The sequence below is a fragment of the Oryzias latipes genome, chromosome 22 (assembly GCF_053564925.1).
Source record: "Oryzias latipes strain Hd-rR chromosome 22, Olatipes_Hd-rR_3.1".
NCBI lineage: Eukaryota > Metazoa > Chordata > Actinopteri > Beloniformes > Adrianichthyidae > Oryzias > Oryzias latipes.
This window is the reverse complement of record NC_136258.1, coordinates 11,833,915-11,847,324: the sequence shown is the minus strand read 5'-3', so window position 1 is coordinate 11,847,324 and position 13,410 is coordinate 11,833,915. Positions and strand designations below refer to the sequence as shown.

The window sequence follows — 13,410 nt, the reverse complement described above, 5'->3', positions numbered from 1 at the left end:
AAACTATGCTTCTGCGATATTTGAGGTCTGGTGGCTTTTAAATTGTTCTCTGTTTACCTTTTATAATAAATATTTAAGAAATCTTTCGTCTTCTTACAACAGAGCTTTGTCTCTTAATAAAATTCTTCCAAACCAAGTTTTTTCCTCATTAAAATGAAGATTTTCATTTCCGATTCTGTTCCTTCCTGTAATCATTGCTAAATTGCTTCAGCTGGATTTGTCAGTTCAGACGGAAAATCCAACCATCCCTGTAGTTTCTCTGCCTTCAGGTTTGTCACCTCAAATCTACAAATCACAAAATGAAAAGTCGAGGCACACATTTTTTTATAATTTGTTAAAACTGTTTAATTTGCCACAGAATAGAGAAAGTCTACTTTTTAAAAAAACACTTTTTTAACAAAAGAATCCGTTCCGAAAAACATTCTCCCTGTAGATGAGTTTTGTGCAACAGATGTCTGTGAAGCTGTTGAGGTGGGATTTACAAGCCATTAAGCTTCTAAGAGTAATAATTAAAAAAAAAAAAAACTTATTAATGTAAGTTTCATGTTTTCAAAATAGGAAAATGAAAAGTTGCACTTTGAGTCGACACACCTTTTTTTGTATGTGTAAGTCTGCAGACGGTAAGTTCTTGGCGCCTTCAGCTTGCAGGTGTTCTGCAGCTGTATTTCACTCTGTTACCATGAGCACAGATGGTTCACTGCAGATGCTGAACTACACCTTCATCATTTCTGATACCTGATGACCTTAAGCAAACCTTTCTGCTCGATTTCATCTCAGAGCAGGCTCAGGTGATGTGTGTGGGCCTTCTGGATCTTTGTCATCTGATGCACAAATGACCTTTTCAACCACATTTCTGGTTGCTGTTGATTTTTTTTTTTTTTTTTGAAGAAACTTTAAGGGAAATCTGTGCTTTGTGTAAAATAAATAAAAGTTTTGTAGCAGAAATGTAGCACAGCAAATGAATAATAATAAAAAAAAACTTTGTAAAAGTATCCTATGGCTGTTTATTCAATCTTCCTGCGTTCCTTAACCCACACTATTCTGAGTTCATTTTAAAATTACTTATAAACAGGAGATTTGAGGTTAAATCAATTGTTTTGAGCCCAAAACTTCTAACAATCTAAAATGAATAACACTATCAAATCGTATTTCAAATGTACTTACAGCGTTGTTTTCATTTCCATTCAAATGTAGGCCACTGTCAAAAAGCGGAGAGGATCCTCGACTGTGATCCAGCCCCGGAGAACCTGAGCAAACACAACCGAAAAGCACAAATTCAACAAAGGAGAACCACAACAAAACACTCAGTTTTACTTTAAACCGTTTTCTTTAGGAGAAGAAAAACCAACAACACAGAAACAATTCAAGTTCCCAGTGTTGAATTTTGAGTTCTGCTCATCACTTTCTTCTTCTGCCCTCACCATGAGCCGCAAACTGTGGATTACAACAGAGACAGATGCTGCTCTTTGATGATTTTTAGCTTGGCATCAGGGACGCTGCTTTCAGATTCAGTTACACAAAGTGTGGCAGGCCGCTCGTGGCTTTTCCTGCATGCGCCCAAAACAACAAAGGACATCTTTGCGAGAATCCCACTTGAACCTTTTTGCCTTTTTAGCCAACAAAACCACAATCCGCCACCCACATGAGCAAAACATTGAGGTTTTACTGGAAATGTTGGCTAAGAGACACAAGAACTGGATTTGAGAAAGAGCGACGTTTATTAATTTGACTAGAAATATCCAACAACATCAAGTCAACATTTTAATTATATCTATGTGCACTTCCTGTAGGCTCAAGGTAAATCCCTGATTTTCAAGTATATGAAACATTTTAAGAAAATTGATTTGAGATTCACATAAGAAAATGTATAATTAATAAACATTCCTGTGGTGAGAGTTAACATAAGAGTCTTTTGTTTCCAAAACCAAATTCTGCAGTATTAGGTGTTCTGCAGGCGGGAACCTCTTTAATGTGAAAATATTCTAAATGTAATCAAACGTCAATTCATATTTGATGATTTAGGTTGAGTTTAAAAGATACCACTTTTACAAAAGCAGTAAAAAATGATAAAGAAAGACTAAACCAAACATTACATTGTTTTTAAATTGAGTATTTTAAAATGTCTGGCCAATTTTACTTAGAATCATGAATCTGTAAATCTGCAGGAATCTTTTTTTTTTCCTTTGACAAACTAGAAATTATGTTGATGCCATACAAGGAGGTCAACAAAAACTAGCAAGAGAAATAAACATCTATAACAATGCTACTTTTTGATCTACTCATAAAATGTTTCTAATTTTTGAAAATTGCAGCTCTGATTTAAAATTACAAAATAGATTACGCATCTTTTTTGACAGCTTGCACCATTTGACATTTATAAGGCTAAAGACTAAAGACTACCCTGAACAGTAATTAAAATGATTCCTGGTAATCTTGGAATTCCCATGTCTATATAAAGAAAATATTTACACTTTATTGAATATGAGTGTAGTGTCTAGACCCAATATGAGTCTAGACCCATATTTATCCTTTTATTCTTTATCCTCTATCATCCAAAGGTTGATTTCCATCCATCTCCTATTGTGGCTGCTCCAGTTAACTGTCCTGTTATCTGTGTGGAGGAGCCAAACAAACAGGATGAGAAATGCTTCAGCTGCACACATGCTTGTTAACACACTGCACAAAAACACATCAAAAGAGTTTAGAGAGACTACAAGGTCTCATTTAGAGCCATAAGAAAAATCGAAGATTTCTCCAAAACCAGGGAATTGTTTGAAAACACAAATAAAATGACAATTAAAAAATGTCTAAGCCTTTTTTTTAAAACTATACAAAAAATGTTTAATGCTCATTTAATCTGAAAAAAGTAAACCAATTTATTTGGCAAATCATCAATTACTGAATGTAAGTTCCTTTTGATTAAGACGACTTTGATGATTAAATATTTTGACTGTTTTCTAGACCTTTAAAAGAAAAAGTAACTTGATTTGTGAATAAACAAAATGGTTAAAGCAATAATTGTGGTTGATATATTATATTGTTTTTAATTTGAAAAAGTTTTACCGGTAATTGAGGTAGCATTTTATTACAAAAGCCCTTTAATCATAGTCCAGACTATATACTATGTATTCCGCCCTATAAGGTACACCTATAAACTTCAATTTTTTTCTAATTACGACAATGTGCTTCATAATCTAGAGTGACTTAAATATTGATTACTGTAATTATGGTTGTGTTTACTGATGTTAAGGTTATTTGGAGAGGTACACAGCGCTCTGTTAAAATACTTAGTTGGGTATTTTTGTAACAAAGAAAAAAACATGATCATATTCCTGACTATACATTTTTTATGAAGATCCTGGTCAAAGAGTTTGGAAAAGTGAGAGTTCATGTTTGAATCTGTTTGCTTCTCTTCTTGAAATTGCCTTAAATTTCCAGCTCTGAAAGCAACAGAGCCGGATCCTCACCCTTTTCTTCTCCTGTTAATCAAACCTGGCTTTGTGGTGGAACTGGGAAAGCATCAGGACTGAACGGCCCTTTTCCTTAGAGAAATGTTCTCCTCTAAAAAACAGAAGAAAAATGTCTTCGTCTCTTCAGTGTGCAAAGAAGACATTGGCTGTCTCTAAGGACTACGACATGAAAAAATTGTTTGGTTGAACATTTCCTGGTTTTTCTATTTGCCTGTTTTCACATAAAGCATTGCTTTAATGGTGTGCACTGTACTATTGAAGCTTTAGACAGATTTCTTTGTCTTACATTTTTATCTGACATGAAAAAGATGTTAAGCACAAAGAAGATCTTTGTGTGACGTTTTTAAGCGCTTAGTCTCTGAAATGCACCCATCAACACCTCTTTTCCCACTTATGCAACTCTTTCATTATCAGCTTTTCTTAGTCCAGGAGCTGTTTGGCCTCTCTCCACTCCACATATCTTTATTTTTCCACTTTTATATAAAGAGAACACAGTCCAGCTTCATTTTAAGAAGTGCTCTGAAAATTGCTGAAGCTGTCATCAGCTGCTTTGAGCTCTTATTTTCTTGACCACATCCTTCATTCTTCACCTTTCATCGCCCCACTTGGACGATTTTAGTGTCTCAGTTTTTCAAGCTGCTGAAGGTAAAAAGCAGCTGAGCTTCATTTCTGCTGAACTCGGGCCGTTGAGTGTGACACAGTTTATACAATCATCTACTGAACAGCTTTAAAGCCCAAACAGGGAGGGGCCTGCTGCGACGGCTATTGTCAAAACTGTTATTAAAATCGGAGTTTTTGGAGTCTGTGACACAGGCGCTGGATGCTTACCCAGAGGCAGTTTCAGAAATGATGGGACTTCTCGCAGGTAGCGCACAGTGATGGTGACCTCATCCCCTGCAGTACGTAGAAGGTGAACCTGACAGAAGCAGAGAGTGATGGGTAAGAGATCGGGAGCCATGCAGCCAGATAAAACCTCCGTGAGGGAAGCATCACCAGAGTAAACAAAACACAACAGATGAGTCTGGAATATTAAACAAGAAATGAAAGCATGACTGAGTGGCTTTCCTTGACTTATTGGGCCTTCGTTCTTCTGTCATGTCAGCTGACATCACAAAGCAATTTTGTTTTTAGTGCCTAAATCCTTAAAACTGTTGTGTTAGAAACTTTCTGATAAATTATCCTAAAGCCAGGCAGATCCTCTCTGTCATGCAGGGGTGTGTCGTCAGGCCCAGCATCTGACAGGGAGGCAGGCTGGAATTGAACACTCCGCAGGTTTAGTTTGAAAGACAAACTGCTCGTTACATATTTTGATGGTCTGGAGGCGACTGGTGAACAGCTGACACTGCAGAGCGGTGACGGACGGACAGAGATCAAAAGGGCGGCCGTGACTCGTAACAGTTAGAAAGAGAAATTGAAGTAAAAGAAATAGGACCATTTCAGAACTAGTCAAAAATGATAATAAAACCAAATAAAGTCTTTAAAAGTACACAAAAGGACAATTTCATGTCATCTATATGAAAGCAATGCAGTTTTTTTAGCATTAATGTTAAAGGAAACAGAGCAACATTTAAATAAACAATACTTACAACTTCCTCATGAGTGCAACTTTCCACATTTATGCCATTAACCTAAAGAGAAATGAAGATACAAAGAATTCTTTTTAAAGTGAGTTTTTGGAGACAGTATTTTTTAGAAAAGTTCTTTTTAGTATTTCAAAGACTTGAAGTTCAAATTAATTAAATCTGAACTTAAACATTTACTTTTTTAATGTAGAGGATTGTAACTTATAGTCAAATAGGTTGAGACTGTTTGCATTAATGTAGCGTAGCATGGAGGCCTTCTGTCCGTGCCTTTGCTGAGGTGTTTTGGAAGTGCAGGCTGACTTTGACCTTCAGGTCATGTGACTTTGCTGGTCATTTAACCACAGGGGTGTTGTGGTTACTCCACCTGGAATAATTACCTTCAGAGTGGGCAAGTGCCAAGTTGTGGTGGAAAATGAAACCAGCATCTCCATAAAGCTCCTCAGCATGTGTTCCTAAACCTGTTGGTTGATGGCCTGTATCTACGTTGGAGCTGATAAACTGAGCGGACAGACATCAGATGATGGCATTGCTCCACAAACCACTGCTGACAAAAGAACTCCACACTGGATCTCAAAAAACATGTTTCTCATTTCTTTCTCCCAACTTCATTGCAACAGAAATATAAAATGAATTTATGCTGGAAAAAAAAGGATCTGCAGTTGAGTTAATTTGTTTGTAGTTAAGGGCCAACGTCACTGACCATGCATTTGGTTTAAGTAATTTGACACACACATACAACAGTTGTGGGTGTCCTTGTTGCGTAGCTCCAACACCACTCATACAGGTCTTTCACAAAATACTTGAAAGACCGTTTACAAATCCTCTCAAGTCTCAAAGTCACACAGCACTGGGTGAACAGTCACCTCCTCTAGCACGGACCTTTTCTATTCACCTTATTCAGGCTGGACAAATGTAATGTTGGATTTACACTGGTCCGTCTGCGGTGCGTCTCCCTTGCATTCAGTGGGAAGATCGTCTCACGACTGTCAGTTAGTGTATATATTCTCCGTTGACTCATTTGTGTATAAAACCACAAGTCTTTGCATTTATCTATTTATTGAAAAAACAATAAATAAATAATACTGATAATAATTAAAAAAATAGAAAAGTAAGAAAAAGAAAAATGATGACAAATGAAACAAAACAGAACAGAAAACAAGCGGCCAGCAACAAAAACTACAAAGAAAAGCCTCAGACACAATAGGACACAAGTGTCATCTACTAACAAGACATTGATGGTGTTTTTTCAGCAATTTCAATGCAATGAGGTATGTGCAGAAATAAAAGAGTGCATAACTTAAAGCTCTGATTGGAGTTTCTGTTAAAGAGCTACTTTTTCTAACTCCTTATAATAGCAAAGGTAAAACTTTTCATACATACATCATTTTTTTACCACTATTTTTCCATTATTCTCTTTCAAACAAGCCCACGCCTAATTTGCGTCTTCTTCTCACTAACGTATGATAATAGCTTCAATATTCTGCTCTGTGACATTTCAGACAACTTGCAAATAAATGTAAACAGTAGTGATCTGAAGATGAAGGCAGCGGCAGCTCTATTAATAAAAGATTCGTAATAACGTCCATTATGAATGTGGGTATTACTTTGGCATCCATTCAGTCTTTTTGATATTCTAGATCAACAGTCGATCCAATATGGAAGCCAGACAGACTCAAATTAACTTTAAAATGAGCCAACATGAATGTTTTCCAAGAAAACCTTGGCAAATTCAAACAGTTCATTTCTGAGGCGATATTTACTGATCACAATATTTATTTTCAACCACAGACTGACAGCTATTTGCAAATATATTTGCAAAGAAAACATTTCTAGTTGAACTTGCAATTTAAAAAATGTAAATTTATGTCCTTTAGTGGACCTTTTCACTTTATAGCAGGTTTGAAATAAAGATTCTTCATATTGTGACCTGAACAGTTTCTATGCAATTTAAACTTCTGCACCAACCTGAAGGACGGCGTCTCCAATGAAAAGCTTTCCAGTCTGATCGGCTGCAGAGAGCAATTGATGGAGGTTAATGAAAACATTAAAGGATAATTGCTCATCTCTGACATGATAGAAATAACAATCAGTGTCTCCGTCATACTTATCTTAGACACCATCCTAAAGCTCAGAGACTAAACACAAGAAAGCGTGAAATTCCAAACTAATCAGGATATCAACTCTTTTGCACTGGCGTGACAGGAAACCATGTCGTTAAAAGGAGATTAGTCAAGGTTTCCATGGTCCCCTCCTACATTCACCATTGTGTTGGAGGGCCACATCACCATTTCGGTAAAGTTAAAAGGAAAAGAATTTGAAAACTTTTATTCTGCAAAATACAAAAAAAAATAAATCCAAATTGTTTTGTTTTCTGGTGACACAACTTAGTCTTTTTTTTAAACAAGTTAGATAGTGCCCTTGTTTCTATGTCAGTTTTGTACTGAAAGTTGAATTTAAATGTACCAAACAATCAGACAATCCTTGAATATAATTAAACTTTTACTGTCTTTTGAACACTGCAATCAATACATTAAAAAAAAGCGGTGTTCATCATCAACTCCTTTCTTCGATTTTGAAAGCAGCATACTTTCTTTTAATTTTTGGAATGACTTTCATGCTTTTTAATGGTTTCTTTCCTTCATTAAAATATTGTTCTGTAGTAACCCCTCCAATAAGTTGCTTTCAGACTTTGTTCACATTATCGACCAACCTAATTAAGGAAGGGGGAAGATGCTAAAATAAAATAAGGAACCTCAAGGGCATCATTTTATTTTGAAATCCAATTTGTGGAGGATAATTCTCTTCAGAATTCCCCCAAAAAGCCAATTCTGAACACATTTCCACCCATTTCTAAAATGTTTTGTAATTTTACATCTGTGCATGTGTACACAAACACAAACAGAAAGCAGCAGTAACGTTTTGTTTAATTTGGAAATAATAGCAAAGTTAACAATACGATGAACTACAATGTGTAGGGAAAACAAAGCTTTTGAAAGGAGCAGGAATTTCAAAAATCCCATTATTATTTATGTATTCAGGTAGTTCTCCAATTGACATCAGATTATTGCCATCTGATGTTTTTCCGATGCTCGCATTTCCAAGAATTAGCGTTACCGATTCCTCCCACTTGTCTGACTTTTGTGGTCATGTAAAAAAACTCTCCAATGCCAACACAAAGGTCAAACAATTACAAACCTTACTTACCAACTTGATCCTTAAAGATCTTAGAAATAACCACTGGAACGTTGTGCTCTGCACCTCCCTGAAAATACCAAAAAAAAAAAAAAAAAAAACCTGTTGAATTATGGAGTAACTTTCTTTTCAAACTCATTTTCTACATAAAAAAAATAACCAACTTTAATCACTTCCACTCAAATATGTTTCATTTTCACTTCCATCATTGAGTAATGTAAACATATCTGCTTACTTTGATGCTTAGGCCGAGTCCTCCAGTTGCTTGTCTTCGCAGTACAACAGTTCTGTGCTTTAAAAAGTGGGAGTTTCTTATTGGCAAAAGGGATATTGGGAGTACAGGGACAGTCTTCTGCAGTAAAACGACATTAACTGCAGTAAAAGTGTTAAGTTCTCAGGAGCACTTACATTTACTTGGGATTCAGTTCCACTGGTACAAATCACGTCCAGCTTCTGTATGGTTAATGCCTCTTTGGTCAGCTTCAGGCAGACGTCGTAGGTATTGTTGGTGTCCTCATTGTAGAGCAAAGCAATCCCAGATTTTGTCTGTTGGCGTTGAAAAGAGCATTGACATTTTACCAAGCAGACCAATTATGTACACAATGAACAGTTTAATCTTCTTTTTCTCAAAATGTCACCATTGAGCCATGCTTCTCTGCTCTAGTTTTGGGTTAATTAGTTTTGTGCGACATTGTGAACGCTGGAAAATAGAAGAAAAAAAATTCCTTTTGCAGATTTAAAACCCAAAACTTTTGACTAAGGAAAGTTTAGGAAAACCTGTCAAAATGGACATCCAGAATATATTGCAAAGTTTTCTTCTTGGAACTTTGTCATAGAGAATCTTATTTGTCATAGAGAATCTTGTTTGAATACAAAACTTTAAAAAAAGCTTAACAACTTAAAAAAAAAGTAATTTTGAAAATTTCAAATGAATTTCTTTGGCGTGTCAGTATATCAGCATGCTGCTTAATTTCTGAGTTTCCCCCATGAGAGACTTGTGACCTCTTCTGCTAGGAAATCTGAAGACTCGCAAGTACAAGACCAGCTCAGTGCCATTGTGGAAGAGTGTCCACCCTAAAACTGGAAGGTTCGAGTTCAAATCCACAAACAAGTCAAAACAAAGAGCACTCAGCCTTTGGATTGGGAAATTAACCCACCAAATGTAGTGACTGCAGCTCACGGCTTTCCCGGGGGATGAGTCAAATGCAGAGAACAAATTTCACACACCTATGTGTGACAGTGATGGGACTTTTTTTTTTACTGACTTTAAAGGTGATTCTGCATGAACAAAAGGTTCTGTGCATCAAACGAGATTATAAAAAGTAAATATTTGCATGAGAAACTCTTTCTACAGATGTTTTTAGGGAACACATGGATGTTAAACACCAGTCTTTAGGAATTGGTCATTTTACAGGTCAAAGTTAATGTGAAGCAAGGAATTAGTAAAAATACTAAATTAAATGTTCTCATTTACAAGATGTACCTGTAGCTTCCTGTATCAATACATGACAGAAAAGAAAGATAGATTTCTCCACATACATCTAATTTCATCGTAACTGTGATAAAATATCACTCAGACAAACATAATGTTTCTTTTTTAACCCTGTTCCTGCTTTATTGTTTATTTAAAAGAGCAGGTCTAAATTGGGGAACTTCAATTTTCCAAAGCTTTGTCACAATGGTGACACATAAAATGACTAAAATGACTGAGTCAGACTTACCCACAAACAAAAAAGGAAATATTTTCTACACATTGACAAAACAAAATCAAGTTTAAAGACCTACTAGGATGAAAATTGTGTTGTAACATGTTCTTTCAACATTTTTCTGATGATGAAGGACATATAAACCGTGCAGCACTAGAGCGGTCGATCAGAGGATTGCAGATTCAATTCCCGCCTCGCCCGCCAAAGTGTTGTTGGGCAAGACACTGAACCACACATTGCCTTCTGGTGGTTAAGGGTTATAGATTGGCGCCAGTGTTCGGCAGCAGACCCAGCATCAGCGTGTGTGAATGGGACTGGGACTGTAACCTTCAAGTAATGTAGCAAGATTTTATTTATACATTGCAGCGGTTAGCGCTCTAGCCTCACAGCAAGAAAGCCCCCGATTCAAGTCCCGCTGGGGGACCTGAACCACAACAACAATGGGGGACCTTTCTGTGTGGAGTTTGCAGGTTCTCCATGTAAATGGTAAATGGCGTATACTTATATAGCGCTTTCTACCTTCTTTCGAAGGCCCAAAGCGCTTTACAGTCACAGTTCCATTCACCCATGCACACACACATTCACACACACATTCACACACTGATGGCAGCTCCACTGCCGAACACTGGGGCCAACCTCCCACCAGAGGCAAGGTGGGGTTCAGTGTCTTGCCCAAGGACACTTCGACACATGGGCGTGCAAGGCGGAATTCGAACCTGCAATCTTACGATCATGGGTCGACCGCCCTACCGCTGCACCACGGCCGCCCACGTGCATGCGTGGGTTTTCCCCGGGGACTCCAGCTTCCTCGCACCGTCCAAAAACATGCTTCGTAGAACACTTGGTTTATCTAAATTGTCCCTAGGTGTGAATGTGAGAGTGCGTGGCCAACAGTACTCCATGCCAACAGCATCCACATCTCAGAGGTGAATTTCTAATGAACTACTGCCACTCTGCAGAAACTATGTCCTAGAGAACAACATTTTTTTCATTTTGTTTCAGTTCAGTGAAAATGGCAGCTTAGGATTCATTTTCAGTGTTCAGAAGCCATGGATCCAGTCAGAGAGTCTCCAGATACTGTATATACAGTATGTACCCATAGGTGCAACTCTGTGTCTCTAATTCCTAACATCAACAACATTCTTTGCTTTGCTAACTTTAACCAATTTTAAGGAGTAGAGCAAGCCATAAGATAGCCATCAGTTACAAACATTGGTTTAGACATTATGAATGGTTTGAAAAGCTTGATTTCTCAAACACCAGAAAAAATCTAATAACTAATATTCCCCGCAGGACTCCATGAAATAAAGTAGTAAAAAACAAACCAACAAAAAGAAGAGAAAAACAAACACATAAAAAAGACATTTGTAATTAAAAAAAAAATATTCACATAGCCGGAAAAAGCCAGATCCAGTACACGGGCATAACACTAAATTCTAATGTGTCTCCGGTGTATCTAGCACTGTTTGTGTGGGTTTCAGGATGCTTGGGTGAGTATATTTGTTTCATTCATAGGGGACTCATTGTATCATTGTAATTTTGGCTTAATTGTAGTTTCCTAACTCTGCTTGTGCTTATTCTAAGCTGTTTTTTTTGTTTTACATAGCAGCATATTGCAAGTACACCTCTTCCCCATCCAGAGTTTAGTTTAGTTTCTTCTTTTTTTTTCTTCCATTTTCAGTCGTATCAACACGGTTCCTTTTATCTTATTTTTGTATTGTTGTTCCCTCCATTCCTTTAATTTTACTGCTCACTTAAACACCTGATCTGTAATTCCCCCAAGTCTCACTTTGTCCTTTGTTCCCTTTTACCCCGTTCCTTTGGATTGGAGTCTTACATCAGTGGGGGCTTGTCCGGGATACTGTTTAAGTTATGTATCTCGTTGCAATCAATTGATTGCAAAGTTGTCAGGTAAAGTTTGTAGTGAAGCATCATCAGTGTGTTGCAAAACCAATTGATACAGATTGTGAGTAGCTATCAGATGAGGTTGCATAAACAAATAAAAAGGACAAGCCTCATTTTAAATGTAAGTAAATTGGTGGAACATATGGTAATTGGTATGTCAGATACTGACTGTGCCAGAGAAAAGGTGTCCTGGCCATGGAAGGCTGTAACCATGACAAAGCGCTTTCTGCGCTTGGAGTAGCTGCTGATGGGAGAAGACCATAGAAGAACGGTGAGCAGGTGAAACCCTTTACAGAACAACCCCCCCCATTATGATCTGCTCTTTTCTGTAAATGAGTCAGGAAAACAGGTCTGGCTAAAAGTCTAGATTACCCATCTTCAGCTGGAAGCCAAGGAGGAATAAGCAAGACGAGCCCATCTGCAGCTGGAGCTCAATACTGTGAGTTTTAGAAAGGAGTCGCAGGCTCAACGCAAACACTCCTTCCTACAGTTAACCAGTTACTGGAAAAAGTATTGAATTCTAATCTGCTCTGAATGAATGTCTAAAGGCTGCCATCCGCTCTTAGCTTCAGGACATTTAGGGTTTAGAAACCCATTAAAAGCTAAAGAAAATGGCCTAAAATCATCATATAACTTTAAACTGCAACAATAAAAACCATAAAGAAGATAACTAAGAATGACATACCGTATTTTCCAGACTATAAGTCGCACCGGAGTATAAGTCGCACCAGCCCAAAAATCCATTATAAAGTAGAAAAAAACACAGATAAGTCGCATTTTGACGGGAAATTTATTTGACAAAATCTGAGACCAAGAACTAATAACTTACACAACCTCATATGACACAATCATAGCAGACTGTTTATCTCATAATTTCACAGTAATTCTTTCTCAAACTTATTTATTTATTCCTTTCATGAAGCATCATTGGCCAACTAATACTCTGTTTTCATCCTGTATTTGTAGAAACAGTTTTCATTTTTATTGCATTTCTGAATCTATGAAATCATTGGAATATAGAATATTATGTTGTTAGCCTTCAAGATCTTACTGTAAAAAAAGGTTTGCTGATTCTCTGAGTCACTTAACATACTCTTAACACTTCGTGGGCGTCTTATAGTCTGGAAAATACGGTAGTTGAATGTCTGTAGATTTCTCTTAAAAATTCAAATAATATTGAAAATGACAGTATTTTTCACTCAGACAAAACACTTTTTGAGAGGCTTTAAAGCTTTGTTTTTTTGTCGTTTTTTGTTGTTGCAAGAAGCAGAAAACAGCTTGCTATTTCAAATACGTTCATTATAACTATTGATTTAAATAGTTTAAAACCATGCGGAGTAAGAACTTCCAATTGAATTAAATAGTTTTAAATATTAAAAAACATGTTTAAGTTTTTAAAGTTAACTGAACTCTTGTAAAATATGTGATTACAAAGAAACGTAAGAAAAAAAGGCAGCTTAGTGCATCATACAGCTCATGCAGGAACTAATGTTTCTTCAGTTATCTTTTACCTTTAAATTCACTAAAAAAGATATAAAATTAACCTTTGTTACA

The 13,410-nt window shown here is 36.7% G+C and overlaps 1 protein-coding gene across 2 annotated transcripts in view; it reads right to left on the bottom strand.

Annotated features, from left to right (window-relative positions):
• sntg2 (syntrophin, gamma 2) overlaps positions 1-13,410 on the bottom strand; it is a 151,802-nt gene that overhangs the window by 86,670 nt on the left and 51,722 nt on the right. For both annotated transcript variants that reach the window (XM_023951838.2, XM_023951837.2), the window contains exons 2-8: positions 8,654-8,791; positions 8,481-8,537; positions 8,258-8,315; positions 7,019-7,062; positions 5,057-5,098; positions 4,299-4,386; positions 1,165-1,247 (exon numbers count right to left, since the gene is read on the bottom strand). In XM_023951838.2, the coding sequence (XP_023807606.1) occupies positions 1,165-1,247; positions 4,299-4,386; positions 5,057-5,098; positions 7,019-7,062; positions 8,258-8,315; positions 8,481-8,537; positions 8,654-8,791 (510 nt within the window). The remainder of the gene's footprint in view (positions 1-1,164; positions 1,248-4,298; positions 4,387-5,056; positions 5,099-7,018; positions 7,063-8,257; positions 8,316-8,480; positions 8,538-8,653; positions 8,792-13,410) is intronic.